At 36.5% G+C, this 15066-nt stretch overlaps 1 protein-coding gene across 7 annotated transcripts in view; it reads left to right on the top strand.

The window, feature by feature from the left end:
- The window catches only part of VPS13B (vacuolar protein sorting 13 homolog B), an 822593-nt gene that overhangs the window by 620504 nt on the left and 187023 nt on the right, over nucleotides 1-15066 (top strand). For all 7 annotated transcript variants that reach the window (XM_086696045.1, XM_086696043.1, XM_086696044.1 and 4 more), the window contains one exon: nucleotides 12146-12283. In XM_086696045.1, coding sequence (XP_086552171.1) covers nucleotides 12146-12283 — 138 coding nt within the window. The remainder of the gene's footprint in view (nucleotides 1-12145; nucleotides 12284-15066) is intronic.

Raw genomic sequence — 15066 nt, 5'->3', positions numbered from 1 at the left:
GGTAACAACTGCTTATAATTTTGAAAGATTAATAAAGCATCATCGCCAGTCTGCATAATTTAGTGATCTTAAATTATGCCAGCTCTACCTGCAAATGTGTGTGTGTGTGTGTGTGTGTGTGTGTGTGTGTGTGTGTGTGGTCATTTGCTTTACTCGCCCTAGTTTATTTTTTTTTTTAATATTTTTTTAACGTTTATTTATTTTTGAGACAGAGAGAGACAGAGCATGAACGGGGGAGGGGCAGAGAGAGAGGGAGACACAGAATCGGAAACAGGCTCCAGGCTCTGAGCCATCAGCCCAGAGCCCCACGCGCGGCTCGAACTCACGGACCGCGAGATCGTGACCTGAGCTGAAGTCAGACGCTTAACCGACTGTGCCACCCAGGCGACCCTACTCGCCCTAGTTTAAATAACAGCAGGTTATCTAAAGCCTAAATTATCAACTTGCATTTCTTTTATGACTCTTGATATTTATAGTAACCTATAAATGATCTTCCATTCAGTCCAGGTAGACAGTACATCTGCAAGTTAACAAGTTTCTTTTTAAAATATTAAAATAGGGGCGCCTGGGTGGTGCAGTCGGTTAAGCGTCCGACTCAGCCAGGTCATGATCTCGCTGTCCGTTGAGTTCGAGCCCCGCGTCAGGCTCTGGGCTGATGGCTCAGAGCCTGGAGCCTGTTTCCGATTCTGTGTCTCCCTCTCTCTCTGCCCCTCCCCCGTTCATGCTCTGTCTCTCTCTGTCCCAAAAATAAATAAAAAACGTTGAAAAAAAATTTTTTTTAAATAAATAAATAAAATATTAAAATAATGTGACAGTGGGCTTTTCCATGTCCCTCTTACCTGAAGCAACATCTAACAGAAACGAGATCTTCTGCCAGCACCTTTATATGTAGCAGCTGTAATATTGGCAGTTCTCATTTAAATAAAGATGAATGTAGTTGTTTTTAACATAATCGTATTAGTTGTGTTTATAAATATTTAAAAATTGGTATTTATTTTGTTTAAGGTAATGGAATCCAGATTTGAAGTTGCCTCATATCTTGACTATGCAGCCCAAGGCAGACTTAAAAAGTCATTTTTCTTCTTGTTTGTTTGGGGCTTTTTGTTTGTTTTTGAAGAAATGACTGTGCCATCTGGTCAATTGTAAAGGAGTTGAACCATTCTGAGGGAATTTAACCAACCCCCGTACTTCCTCAGCACACAGACAGTCCAGTAGCTTGTTACTCATTGTTTGCCAGGAACCCACAAACCAATTTGAAGACAATTACCTCATCTCTCCCGCAACTTCTTTACTTATTGTAATTTTTCAGGCATCAGCTAGACTAAAATAGAGAAATTAAAGTTGATTAGAATCCGTACTGAAGGAGTGGGTAATAACACACTTCTGTGTATGACAGAACTATCCACAACATGGTATCTCTAGTATAGGAGACCTTCTACATTTTAAAGTTTTATACAAGTTTGCATCTATGACTTCAGCTCTAATTAAGAGGCAAACATGGAAGAGTTCAATAAGAGCTCAAGATTTGGAGTCAGCCAGTCCTGAGTTCTAATCCCAGCTCTGCTGCTTAACAACTGTGTGATCTTGGGCAAGTTATTTCCTCTTTCTCAGCCTTGGCCCCTTATCTAGAATACAGGGGGAACACTGGTAGTGATCTGCTAGAGTCGATGTGAGAATGAAATGATGTATATGAAGCTCTTAGCTGAGTGTGTAGCACAGAGCTCCATATGTGTTAATACTGTTGTTGTTGTTTTTATCATCACTGTTAACATCTTTAAGCTGAGTTTAAAAATAGTGGTTGTAATCAGCCAAAAGCATTCACGTCATTTTAGTTCAATTTATAGCTATTGTGTAGTTTGAAAATTTTCAGTTACAGTAATTGGCTTCTTTACCCTTTCATGAATAGGTCTGCAGAAAATGTGCCAGAGACATCTGAGTAAACCAACAGTTGGAAAATCATAAACTGCCTTCTTACACCTCATAAATCATATCTTGATTTCATTTAGTTATTGTGACTAAAAGAGAAGGATTGAATTACATGTCTCTTCAGAACTAAAGGTTTTGCTAATGTCTCTGGAAAGGCTTAGAATTAACCTGTGACTTTAATGTCATAATGATCACAACTTGAACATTTATCTGAAAATTTAGCTGCTGGGAACATTTCTTGCCGGCCAGTAATACGAAGTGAAATTATTACATTGACAGAAATCAGCCACTAAGTGGTTCTCTTAAATGAGAGGAACTCTAGAGCATCTCTCAGGGAGAGTTGTGGGGAGAAAGTTAAATAAGATGTGACCCATGGGTGCCTGGGTGGCTCAGTCAGTTAAGTATCTGACTTCAGCTCAGGTCATGATCTCATGGTCCATGAGTTCAAGCCCCACATCAGGCTCTGTGCTGACAGCCTGGAGCCTGCTTCAGATTCAATGTCTTCTCTGTCTCCCTCTCCCTCCCTCCCTCTCCCTCTCTCTTTCTCTCTCCCCCCTCCACCCCACTCACACTCCGTCTCTATCAAAAATAAATAAACATTAACCAAAAAAAAAAAAAAAAAGATGTGACCCAGCCAGTAGGGAGAGTTAACATATAGGGAAGGATATTGGAAGGGAAATCAGAAACTTTGACTTTTAGTCTTGACTCATTAGCCAAGATTCTTTGATGCAAATAACTAAACTTGGTGCTTTAGTTTCCTTATCTCTAAAATGGGTATAATAATATCTGGTCTCTGTAGTTTCATAGTTTAATCTTAGCTCCAAGTGAGATATCTATGAAATGCCTTGGGACTATGAAATATTGTTCAACTGTAAGTGGGGCTTCTTTAGTTATTAACAATAGAAGGAAGAGCTTAATGGATCTTTTTAAACATGAGGAAGACTAGTGCTCTGGCCCTTTTGACATCCATCTTGATCATCAGGATTTACTTAACAGGAGAAATGGAAGGAATCATTTAAAACCACTAAATTGGCTTTCAATGTTACAGAACCAAGACTTTGCTCAGAGCAGACAAGAGGTTTAAAATTGGGATTAACTTGGTCTTCCTTACAGATATATATAGGTTTATATGACTACATTTTTTTCTGTACAGCACCCTATATTTACTTGCATTGAATTTTAATCAAATGTTGTCATGTAAAACATCTGAAACCCACATTAGAATTTAACATGAAAACAACCAAATAGAAAAGAGAGTAAGAACACCACAAAGCAGCACAGAAAATAAATTAAAAGGAATTCACTGAAATGATATTTTGCATATTATCTGCTGGATAGCATCATTAAATATAAGTAATGTAATTCCTTTTATTTTAGCAAGATATGGAAGACTTGGTTCTAAAAGTAAGAGCTAATGGGCACTGATGATCACACATCCCAGCGGCCACGTTAATCCTTCCTGTTCCTCTTCTGGGCTCTAGGCTTGGGATTTCAAACCAGGAAATTTCCTCTTCCCTTTCCTATCAAATCTTAGTACGTACAAGGGACAGAGCATGGGAAAAAGTGCTTATGGAGTTAGCCAAATGCCTGGATATCAGCAAGGACATGGCGGCACTTACTTTGCATCCACAGCAATTTAGAATTGGTTTCTTGGGGGGGTTGCTGTTCTGACAGTGAATTGTTACTGTGTTTTATGGATCTAGGTTCCTTCACAATTTAATTTTCAGGCATTTTGAGGGTTTTTTGGACCACATTTGCTTCTGTGGCTACATTAAAAAAGAGGAAAAAGATGCCATTTAAAAACTAAGGATCATAAAGAAATATAGAAAATAGGAGAAACCCAGTAGGTCTATATGTAGCTTTGCCTTTTTTATATACAGTGGTCAAAAGGTGACTGTTCTGATCCTGACCTCTCACTGCAGGGAGTTACACTGCCAGCCGTTGAGTGCAGCCTAATCAAGCACAACAGTGGCTTCTGAAAGAGGTCCCTTTGGAGGTTAAACAATATTAATTTCATAGATAGAGGCAAATAGATCTAGATCCTCCAAAAACACTTTGCTTTAAATTTTATTCAAGTTCTATGAAGAAACACGTTTGTGTATTCTTGGCTGGGCACAAAAGGATTAAGCTAAAAGACCATCTGGGAACATCTTGTCAGGAACTTGGAGAGAGGAAGGGAGAGTAGGGAATCTCTAAACCGTCACCTACTACTCTGCTTCTTCTTTAAGTATTTTCTCCCTTTCTACTCTGGCTGTGAACTCTGCTTGATCTTCCTTAACAAAAGAAAGCTGTGTGAAATTTAAATTCTGATGCACTAGCCATGTTTATTGGACATTGTGTCGTTTCAGTCTTTTCTTTGTATAAAAGTTGATATACCCAGACTTACTAAAAGGAGTCTCTAACTTCTAGTTTAAAAAATGGAAAAGATTAAAAATAGACCTACCCTATGACCCAGCAATAGCACTGCTAGGAATTTATCCAAGGGACACAGGAGTACTGATGCATAGGGGCACTTGTACCCCAATGTTCATAGCAGCACTCTCAACAATAGCCAAATTATGGAAAGAGCCTAAATGTCCATCAACTGATGAATGGATAAAGAAATTGTGGTTTATATACACAATGGAGTACTACGTGGCAATGAGAAAAAATGAAATATGGCCTTTTGTAGCAACGTGGATGGAACTGGAGAGTGTGATGCTAAGTGAAATAAGCCATACAGAGAAAGACAGATACCATATGGTTTCACTCTTATGTGGATCCTGAGAAACTTAAGAAAAACCCATGGGGGAGGGGAACAAAAAAAAAAAAAAAGAGGTTAGAGTGGGAGAGAGCCAAAGCATAAGAGACTGTTGAGAACTGAGAACAAACTAAGGGTTGATGGGGGGTGGGAGGGAGGAGAGGGTGGGTGATGGGTACTGAGGAGGGCACCTTTTGGGATGAGCACTGGGTGTTGTATGGCAACCAATTTGACAATAAATTTCATATAAAAAAAAAAAAGAAAGAAAAATGGAAAAGAGTCTGTTTGGTTTGCAGATTATTTACTTCCTTGATTCATACATTGGCCAAATATTTCTAAGGAGTGGAAAAGAACACAAGAATATAATTTTGATAATTATCAGAACCGCAGTGCAGAGAAATTGTCAGATCTATAATTTCTCCTCAGCCAGGAGAATTTAATAGAGAAGTACATTGACAAGTATTTTAAACCTCAGTAATAATTTTAAGAATTAAATATAAGTAAACTTATTACTGGTTTTTAAGATCAAAACTGGGTATACTTTCCACTAATAAACAAAGAGTTTTATATTTTACCCATTATCTTCCTCTTAATTCAGATCAGTGATAAAAAAAAAGATTTTTCAAAATTAAAAAGCAAAAACAAAAACTAGAGGGAGTAGACACTTGAAAGCACCACACATACATACTCCTGTATTTTGTTTAAAGTTTGTGTTTTAGAAACAAAACATTAACTGTTATTGAACTTTTACCATGACGTGTCCCATACTAACCATGTTATATATATTATCTGATACAATATTCTCAACAACCCACAATCTCGTGGATTGTCCCCATTTTGGAGACTCCGTGAAGTTAAAATTAAATTTACCCAGTTTAAGGAATCAGGACTTAAACCTAGATCTGTCTGCCTCCAAAGTTCATGTTCTTTTCATTACCCTGAATTTTCTACTGTGTTATAAACTGATGTAAACTCTCCCATAGAACAAAATGTGAGAAAGCTCAATGAAAGTAGGGCTGTCTGTGTTCAGTAAGTCCTAAGTCTTAAGACCATTTCGTAAACCTCTTCTATATGACAGTATCCTATCATCTGCCAGTTGTCCCTCAAGAGTTCATCAAAAGTCACTTAAACGTTTTTTCGTAAACTTAACAACCCTGTGTACCTCAGACCAAAGAGAACCAGTCTCCCTAAGCTACCATAGATGCCACTTTGGTTCTGTGGCAGCCCAGGACAGGTCTGGGCTAATTAACTGTGGCAGACTACAGAATACTTGTAATCCATAACACGTCATTGAAGATTTTGCAAAAAAAAAATTAAAAAAAATAAAAATAAAAAGCAAATGAAAGCCTAGTCTTATTTCTTTTAAGAAACCAAACATTAGATCCTTCTGGACTTTCTGGAACTGATAAAATGAAGACAGAAGTAAATCTTGAGGCTATTTGCGGTGCTACATCATAACAAGCACTTACTTTATGCTTCTGAGGAACTTGTGATATTTTGATCATGTACTACTACTGTCAGAAAGGAAACTCAGTGCAATATGACATCAAAGCAGAAAGTTACTGAAATTTAAATCTGCAATAGTAGTTTAGGGAACACATTAATTTTAATCATAATGATTCAGGAATGATAACATTTGCAGGACTACAAATGAAAGCATGCTGTAATTTCAAAAGTTGTTGATAATACAGAGCAGGATTTTATTACCCAGGATTGCAAGCACCAACAGGATCTTGCTGTATTAACAGCAAGAAGCTAATACCAGGAGTAAGATGATAAACTGTTTACCTACTGGAGAAAACATGGTTAAAATGAGATACCCCATTAATCAAAAGCTTATTTTTCAGCACTCATCCCCCAAATTTCAATTAATAACATTTCTTCCAGTACCACAAGTTTATAAGAACTGTCCACCATAGGAAAATTTCGTATCCTTGACATTGCTCCATATTTGCATTAGCACTCATTTTCCACAAAAATGTAAAAGACAAAGGTACCATGAGAACACTGAATCAAAGGGGCAAAAACATTATTGTAACTGTAGTTACTTGCATCTTCCACAATAGAGTCTTTGCCTGGAGCTGCCAGGGAAAGTCACCATTGGGCTGACTTTGCTTTCTGCCTTCCTTAACCAACCTCCTCCTCATAGAAATGTTCTTGAGCATAGAAGTGGCTAAGAAAAAGCAGAAAGAGGCACAGATTATCAACTGTTTTGTAAACCTGAGGTTGATAAAAGCAACTGTTAGGGAAGATGGGGACAGTGAGGAAGAAATAATGGTGGCTTAGAGTCTCCTTCGAGTCCTCTTTATAAGAGATGCTTAGTTTTCAAATAAACAACTCCTTCTGGCATTGGGATTTTTAAAATTCAAAGTTCTTTATTCACATGGCAAAAGAAATGGAAACGTTGATTTTTGCAATGGCTAACACTTAGAAATATCTGGTGTAAAAGTGACTGGACTTCATTAAATATTCAGTGTTATGTCCGTCTTTAAAGTGGGGAAATTATCACTGAAATCTGTGGGGAAATGTATTCTCATTGGAGCCTCAATAAAAATTCAGCTTAATTATGACAAAGAAATTTCCTGCCACATAGTAGAGCAAAACAGAGTAGTATAAAGTAGAATCGAATAAAGCTTACAAAATTTGTAGCATTCAGCTGCTCTCTCTGAGCTTAGAAAACAAACTTTTTGTTAAGTAGAAGATTGCAAAGGAAATAAATGAGTTTATTTTCCAAGTTTCATTTTGAGTTGGTCACAATGAATCATGTTGTATTTTATTATATTTTGTATAATTTAAATGTTACGCAAAACATACTTAACTGTGAATATTTGCTGAGGGTTAAAAAATAATGAGCAGCCGTACAAAGACTACTTTTATCAGATTCAGAGGAAGACCTCCCAAGCAGTTAAGTGAAATGAAGGTTTATGAAGAAGAGCAAAGTAATCTACAAGCACAAAGAATACAGTCTGAAGCAAGTCTCTGTGAAAGCCAATAATATCTTGATCCATCTGTGAACAGACTGGAAACTTTCTGAATCTTCTCTTTGGGTGTTCTTTGTGACATGATATGATGAAGTATTTTCTTTTGGAGGCCAGGTCAGCCCAGAAGAAAAACAAATAATATAACTTTGTCAATACCAATGCCTTATTGAAGTGAATTCTTACTGACTTTCAACAAGATTTATGGCTATGAGCAATTTGTCATTTGTTCTGACCCATTTCCCCCACTCTGCAACTCCTAATAAGGTACTACTTTCTCCTGTTTCTTAGGCTTAGGGACAACAGCATAAATGTGCTCATCTACAGCAGCAGAAGCTTACTTTTTTTGAGAGCTTCCTGTGCTCAAATAGGTGTCTCATAAATATGGAGAAGAAAACTAGCAAAGTCTGAAGGAGCTCCCATATGAAGTAGTCATCGCTGCTTGTCACTCTATTTACATTATACTCACAGACTCCTTTAATCTTAATTTATCTGGTGCTTTCCCAGCTACATTGACCCTGAGGAATGTGTAATATGAATCCCATTTTCCAGACTTGATGATGGAATTAAGGAGAAGTTAAATTGAAGATATTAGAGGAAGTCTAAAAGTCATGCCCCTCATCATCTAACCATAAGGGATTAAATAGTGACTTGCAAACCTGAGCTTTTTCTGTGGGATTCTCATGGATCTGCTACTGCTGCTGCGGCTTGTACCCACATGACTAGAGGCATATCCACAGTAGAGATTTTAGCTAAAACTGGGAGAGTAGCCTCTCTCCTGTCACACATTCAGTATCCATCAAACACGCAACCTGTATTTTCCTGGATGTTCCTAATTTGTTATTCTGCTCTGTCAGCTCTATAAATACAGCTGTACTTTTAAACCAGTTGTATAGCCATATTAACCCAATAATATCATTAAACCAGTAATTTGGGAGGGTGAGGAAAAATAGTCATTGAAAGTTTGACTTCTTTAGGTAAGTTTCCTAGACTTTTCCATGTTTTTAAATTCGCATTTCCCATTCTTCTTCCTAGTATTGCCAGTTTGTTTATTTCATCTCTGGTAAGTCCTATCCCCCTGTAATTGCCCCTGTAATTGTAAGTGCAGCTTCCAAGGCTGGGTACCAGATGGCCAGGCCCTCTAACTTCTATGAAAAGAGAAGCAACCTCCATGAAACCTACCTCCCCTGCATGGAAAACCCTCATTCTTATTATCAGAACTTGGTGCTTCCCCATCTATACCTTGATGAAGGTAGAACATCAAAATATTATTCCTTTGAAATGTTTTTTTTTCTCTCCCCTTCACTTCAGTTTTTCTTTTAGATATTTTGTGTGTCATCTTTTTTTTTTTTTTTTTTTTTTTTTTTTGAGCTGTGAACATAGATCTATACATCATTATGTGCTTAGGATCATCTTAAAGGTGATTATCCTCCACTGTGTATGTATGTGTGCAGCTAGGTTTATTTCTTTAAGATAGAGTGCCACATGTGCCCTTTCTAATTACAAAAAGTATGGATATTGAGAATTTTGGTATAGTCACTCATTTTCTTTTTTTTTTTTTTCAACGTTTTTTATTTATTTTTGGGACAGAGAGAGACAGAGCATGAACGGGGGAGGGGCAGAGAGAGAGGGAGACACAGAATTGGAAACAGGCTCCAGGCTCCGAGCCATCAGCCCAGAGCCTGACGCGGGGCTCGAACTCACAAACCGCGAGATCGTGACCTGGCTGAAGTCGGACGCTTAACCGACTGCGCCACCCAGGCGCCCCTAGTCACTCATTTTCAACCCTCTCCCCTACTCATGCAAAAACACTTTATTTACACTCTCATCGACCATACATGGGAGGATCCATTTCTCCTTCTCCCCTACACAAGATATTATCAGTCTTTTTAGTTTATGCTAATCTGATAAATAAAAAACTACTTCTTTTAATTTGTGTATGATTGATTGTTGGGCAGAAAATTTTTCTTATTTTTCATAAAACTCTCTAGAAGGATTAAACAACTTAAGGTAAAAACAGAAATCTTAAAAACGTTTCAAGAAACTATAGGAAAATACATTATCACCTAGGGATAAATCCAGTAAATAAAAATTAGATTTTTTTACCACATCTATAAAAAAAAGTATGTATGCAGAAAGCATCAGAATGTATTTCAAGGACAACTACCGTACCAGGGGGAAGCACTTGCTATGTATGACAGACAAACGTTAATGCTCATAATATAGCAAGAGAAAAAAACTAATAGAAAAATGAGTAAGTAAATATTTTGTAGAAGAGGAATCAAATGGCCAATAAATGAAAAGATGCTTAACCACTTTGCTTTTTACTACTAACAATATAAAATGGATGTCTTACTATGTCAGTACATATAGATCTTCTTGATTCTTCTAAACAACTGTATGGATTACCATTGTTTATTTAAGCATTAGTCTGTTGATGGACTTCCAGGTTGTTTTCTACTTTTTGCTATGATTAACATTTCTACAGTGTGTGTGCATGCATGCACTACACAGGCATTATCAGTTCTTTTTAGTCTTAGGCTATCTGATAGATGAAAATTTCTACTTATTTAAAATATTTTTCATTGATTATTACTAAGATTTAGTATCTCATAATGTTTATATGCCATTCGTTTTCTTCATCTGTTAATTGCTTCTTTATTAATTTATTCACTTAATAATTGCTTATTCTTTCCTCTACCCATTTTTCTAGGTTAATATCTATATTGATTGTATGAATTCTTTGTAGATTAATGATACATCCCTTTTCTGTCACATGAGTTTGAATATGTAATTCCTGTAACTTGTTTGGTTTAGCCTAAGTTTTACTTGCCAGTCTTTTACACATCATACTAACATTTCTGCATCAGTGTAATTCTTCTCTGTCCATTAGTTAGTTACATCACTTCTGTCTGTTTTCTCTGTGAGGTCATTGTTCTCTCTCTAGATTATGTTCTCTTCATAACGAAGAACTATGCCTCCTCTTATGAGTCTAACACGGTACTATTTACTTGATAATAAATGCTTGTTGATGATGGCTACGTAGGTGAGATTCTAGAAGTAGACACTCAGGTCCTGTCAAGTTACATAGCTCCTTTGAATTGATTGTTGATCCGACCAGCAACAGACTTTTGCTATCGTTTCATGACACCTGACCATTATATTTTAAAGAGAGAATAATATAGTGTTACTATGTAATGAATCTACTATGCATATTCTCACTGCTTTAAATTCACTGATTGTATAAAAAGAGAAGAATGCACTAGCTTAGTGTTTGATCTTTACCACATAGATCTAACGTCACGATCAATTGCTTTCACTATTTTCTTTGAAATCACATAAAGGTTCATATGTGCCATATTTCATAAGAATCACATGATAAGGTCAAGAAATACAAATTCCAAGGCAGAATTTATATGCCCAGTTCACATATGACAGTAATACTATATAACCATATGTTGAATATAATACACTGTATGTAAATGCTATTCTTGAAAGCAATCCAATCAATAAAACTTAAAATAAATAACACTTTAAGAACACATCCCAAATCGACTGAAAATGGAATAGATGGACTCTATGGCAAGAACATCCCTATAAAATTGACGTTCAGAGGCTATTAAAACTGAGAGAGTAAAACAATCTTGAAACTAAAGAAAAACTGTGAATATTTAGAAGTTTTTTTTTAAAGCCTACTACGTTGTATGCCAAGATGCAGCAGTCGTTTTTATTTAAAGAGCTATTTCAATAAAAACTGGATTGCCAAGCAGTAAAAAGCAAATTCAGTTTGCCATCACCAATAGCTAAAAAATACTTCTTAAAGAATATACTACATAAACCCAAAAAAGTAAGAAATACACACTAACAGAAAAAGTCAAAACAGAAAAAAATCAAGATTTAGTCATTATTGGGACTAATAAAAGATTGACCAATTTTTATCATTAAAGAAGGTTATGAGAAAGCTACTGAAGTTAACTTCAAAAGCCTAGCAGTAAAAAGTGATTGTAATGTCAGTAAAACTCTGAAACAGATCAAATAGACCCTAAGTAGTACTAATCCACTGCATCTTTGAACATATATTTGCCTTTTTTTAAAGCTGAAAAGCTTGCCTTTTTTTCTTTAATTTGTTTCCAACATCCTGTTTAAAAAAAAAAAAAAGAAGAAGAAGAAAGAAAAGAAATCCAACTATACAACTGTTAACAGCAACTCAGAGCACAGAAACTTTACCTTCATTCAGAGATGATATAAGTTAAGATTTGAAATGACTTTTCCTTTGGTCTGATTTTGAAAAACATGGTTTCATCATTCCAATGTAGAGAGAGCTTCTCTTTCTCCATAAAGTACTTGTGTGACTAGTATACTTACAAACAAATGAATCAGTGAAGGTTATATACAGTGAATTTAACCATTTTTTCTTCTTCTTTGTCAGCTGAAGCTCTTACACCAAAATGAGATGTTTGGGATGTGATTGACATTTTTTATTTAAACTTTGTCACTTCAGATCCTGGGAAGACTCTGCCTGAATCCCTTGATTACTGCACAGTTTGGCTACAGACAGTGCCTGGGGAAATAGACAGCAAAAGTGGTATTCCACCTTCGCTGGTAACGCTACAAATTAAAGACTTTCTTAATGGACCAGGTAAGAAAGTCACAATTCAAATGTGTATACATTTTCTTCATGTGAGTATATTAACATGTACTTAGGGTGTTAGTGATTGTGACATTCCTTGCCAAAAATGAATAGTTCATTTGTCTTCCAGAAGTGTATTCTTCTCAGCTTGCCCATTTCAAAGACTAAAAGGCAAATATTAACAGGCACTAAAAATTACCTTTAGTCCGACAAAAAGTAGTTACCAATTAAAGAATAATTGACTAGTATAAGTAATTATAAGTCAAAGACCCAAAACTTTATTTCTGCCTTTCCTGCTAATTGCGTGACCTTAGGCAGTTGATCTAATCTCCTATGCCTCAGTTTCCTTACTGTAAACAAAGTGGATGGATGGATGGAACAGACATATGATATGTGTATACACACACACACACACACACACACACACACACACACACACGGCAGTATACATCAATATATTCAACTAGATAAATATACTTATTTCAAATGCATAGCAAAGTGCTTGAGGCATATCTAAACACTCAGGTTTAGATAGACAGATACGGTCATCAAAATGTATTGAGTGCATATTAGTCCCAGGTACTAAGTGCTTTCTGTATTAATACAGACCCAAGGAGGAGCCTCTACAATTATCCCTATTTTATGAATTAGGAAGCTAAGACGGAAACGTGAAGTAAATTGCCCAAGGTCTTAATGGCAGAGGAGCCATTCAAACCCAGGTCTTTATGATTCTAAAGACCTAGATCACTTCTGTACCACACTAATTTTAACAGAACTAAAGGTTTTTCATCTCTCCTCCTCCTCCTCCTCCTCTTTCTTGCTCTATTTCTTCTTCATCTCATGGTGCTCTTCCTCACTGAGGAGAGCTCAGTGAGATCTTAGCTGTTTATTTAACAAAAATTACTATTTCAGTTTTTCTTTCATTATTTTATACTTACAGTGCTTCATATTATTATCAAAAGAATATTAGTTTCTTCATTAAGAATTTAAAACAATGGGGGCACCTGGAAGGCTCAGTCAGTTGAACACCCAGCTCTTCGTTTCAGCTCAGGTCATCATCCCACGATCATGGGATCAAGCACAATGTCAGATTCCATGCTGACCATGGAGCCTGCCTAAGATATTCTCTCTCTCTCTCTCTCTCTCTCTCTCTCTCTCTCTCTCTCTCTCTCTCCCCCCCTCCCCCTCCCCCTCCCCCTCTCCCTCCATCTGCCCCTCTCCCTCACTCACACTCTCTCTAAAATAAAATTTAAATAAGAATTTAAAACAATGGTGTCACACTGTCTTAGATCTCTAGCAATACTCTGCAAGAAATGAATTTTGATAAGTGGAAACTATATGTGGACCTGGTTAAATGTGTGTCGTGGCATAACGATACACTTATGATCCATGGCTACAGATTGAAGAAGGCTGCTTGTCATCATGCCTGGTGTAAAGAGAGCCTAAAGAGGGCCACCTGTACTGGCCCTTTCACCAGGGCCCAGTTCTTCTCAAGTGTGATTCTCCGGTTCTGGGATTTAAAAGGTATAGAAGTATGAAGAACTATTTCTAATCATTATAAGTACTTAGATGTCGTTTAAAAGACTCAAATGAAAGCGAGAAGCTAATGATGAAGACTAAGAGAGTCAGTAAAGTTGGAAGAAGCCTTTGGGGTGAGGTAATGAATAGATTGAGAGTGATGTGAGGCCTCGTAGTTGGCTAGTAAGTGTGAAGTACCATGTTGCATAGAATCCAAGCCATCATCAATTGTAGGAAAATACATTTTATGTACAAAGAAAAAATATCTGCTATTTAACCTATGATACAGTGCTTTCTTATTACATGAGTTGCAGGGCACTTCCTGACTTCAGAGTTGTTCACATGTAAAAGACTGAACATATTAGAATGGGTGAAACTGGGTAAGAATATATGGTTAGTTCATGGAGAAGTGAGAGAGAAACTTGGGTTTCCCTCTTCTCTTTTGTAGTTTCTGATTTTTTTGCTTTTAGGCACAGTCTTTCACTCAACTTTAGCTATAAAGTTGGCTTCTAGTTTACATTTGATTGATTTATTAAAGGATGGGACCTACAAGTCAGTAGTTGTATACCATATTTTTATGGCAACCAAAGAAAGTGAATTTCAAGAGAAATGTCAATGAATGAATGAAAGATGATGCATATAATTCTAGCAATTAATGTGACTATGTAGTAGAAATGGGATTTTTTAAAATAGTTGTACTTTTGTGTTTCTAAGTTGGAAATTATATATATGCCATTCCTTATTTTTATTCAAATAAGAGTCATGATCTATCTGGAGATTCCAACTTTTAAACAAATGAATTGAAAGCATTATTTTATAGTAGCGCTTCTCAAACTTGAGTGTGCATTTGAAACATCTCTGGTGGCCTTGTTAAAATACAAATAATTTAATAGTTTTAGAAGGCAGGAATGAAATTTTGCATTTCTGTCAAGCTCCCAGGTAAGGTGGATGCTGTTGGTCTGGAGACTAAACATTTGTAACAAGTTTTCGTATGAATCCTATATGAATGAATGAATGAATGAATGAATACACACGCACGCATATGCGCGCGCGCGTGCACGCGCACACACACACACACACACACACACACACACACACACACACACACGGGTGTTGAGGACCCAACTGCAAATATTTTGAGGCATAGGAAGAGGGAATGACAAAAAAAATGATGAGTGGTTTTTTTTAATGTACTTTTATTATGAAAAATCAAATACAATGTCCAGTTAATGGTTTAAGTTCTTCCAAGTCTAAAACATTTTAACCAAGAGTAG

The sequence above is a fragment of the Puma concolor genome, chromosome F2 (genome assembly GCF_028749965.1).
Source record: "Puma concolor isolate L17-30 chromosome F2, mPumCon1.1.hap2, whole genome shotgun sequence".
NCBI classification, from domain to species: domain Eukaryota; kingdom Metazoa; phylum Chordata; class Mammalia; order Carnivora; family Felidae; genus Puma; species Puma concolor.
Note: the sequence above shows the minus strand (reverse complement) of the source record. Positions and strands in the feature narration are given on the sequence as shown.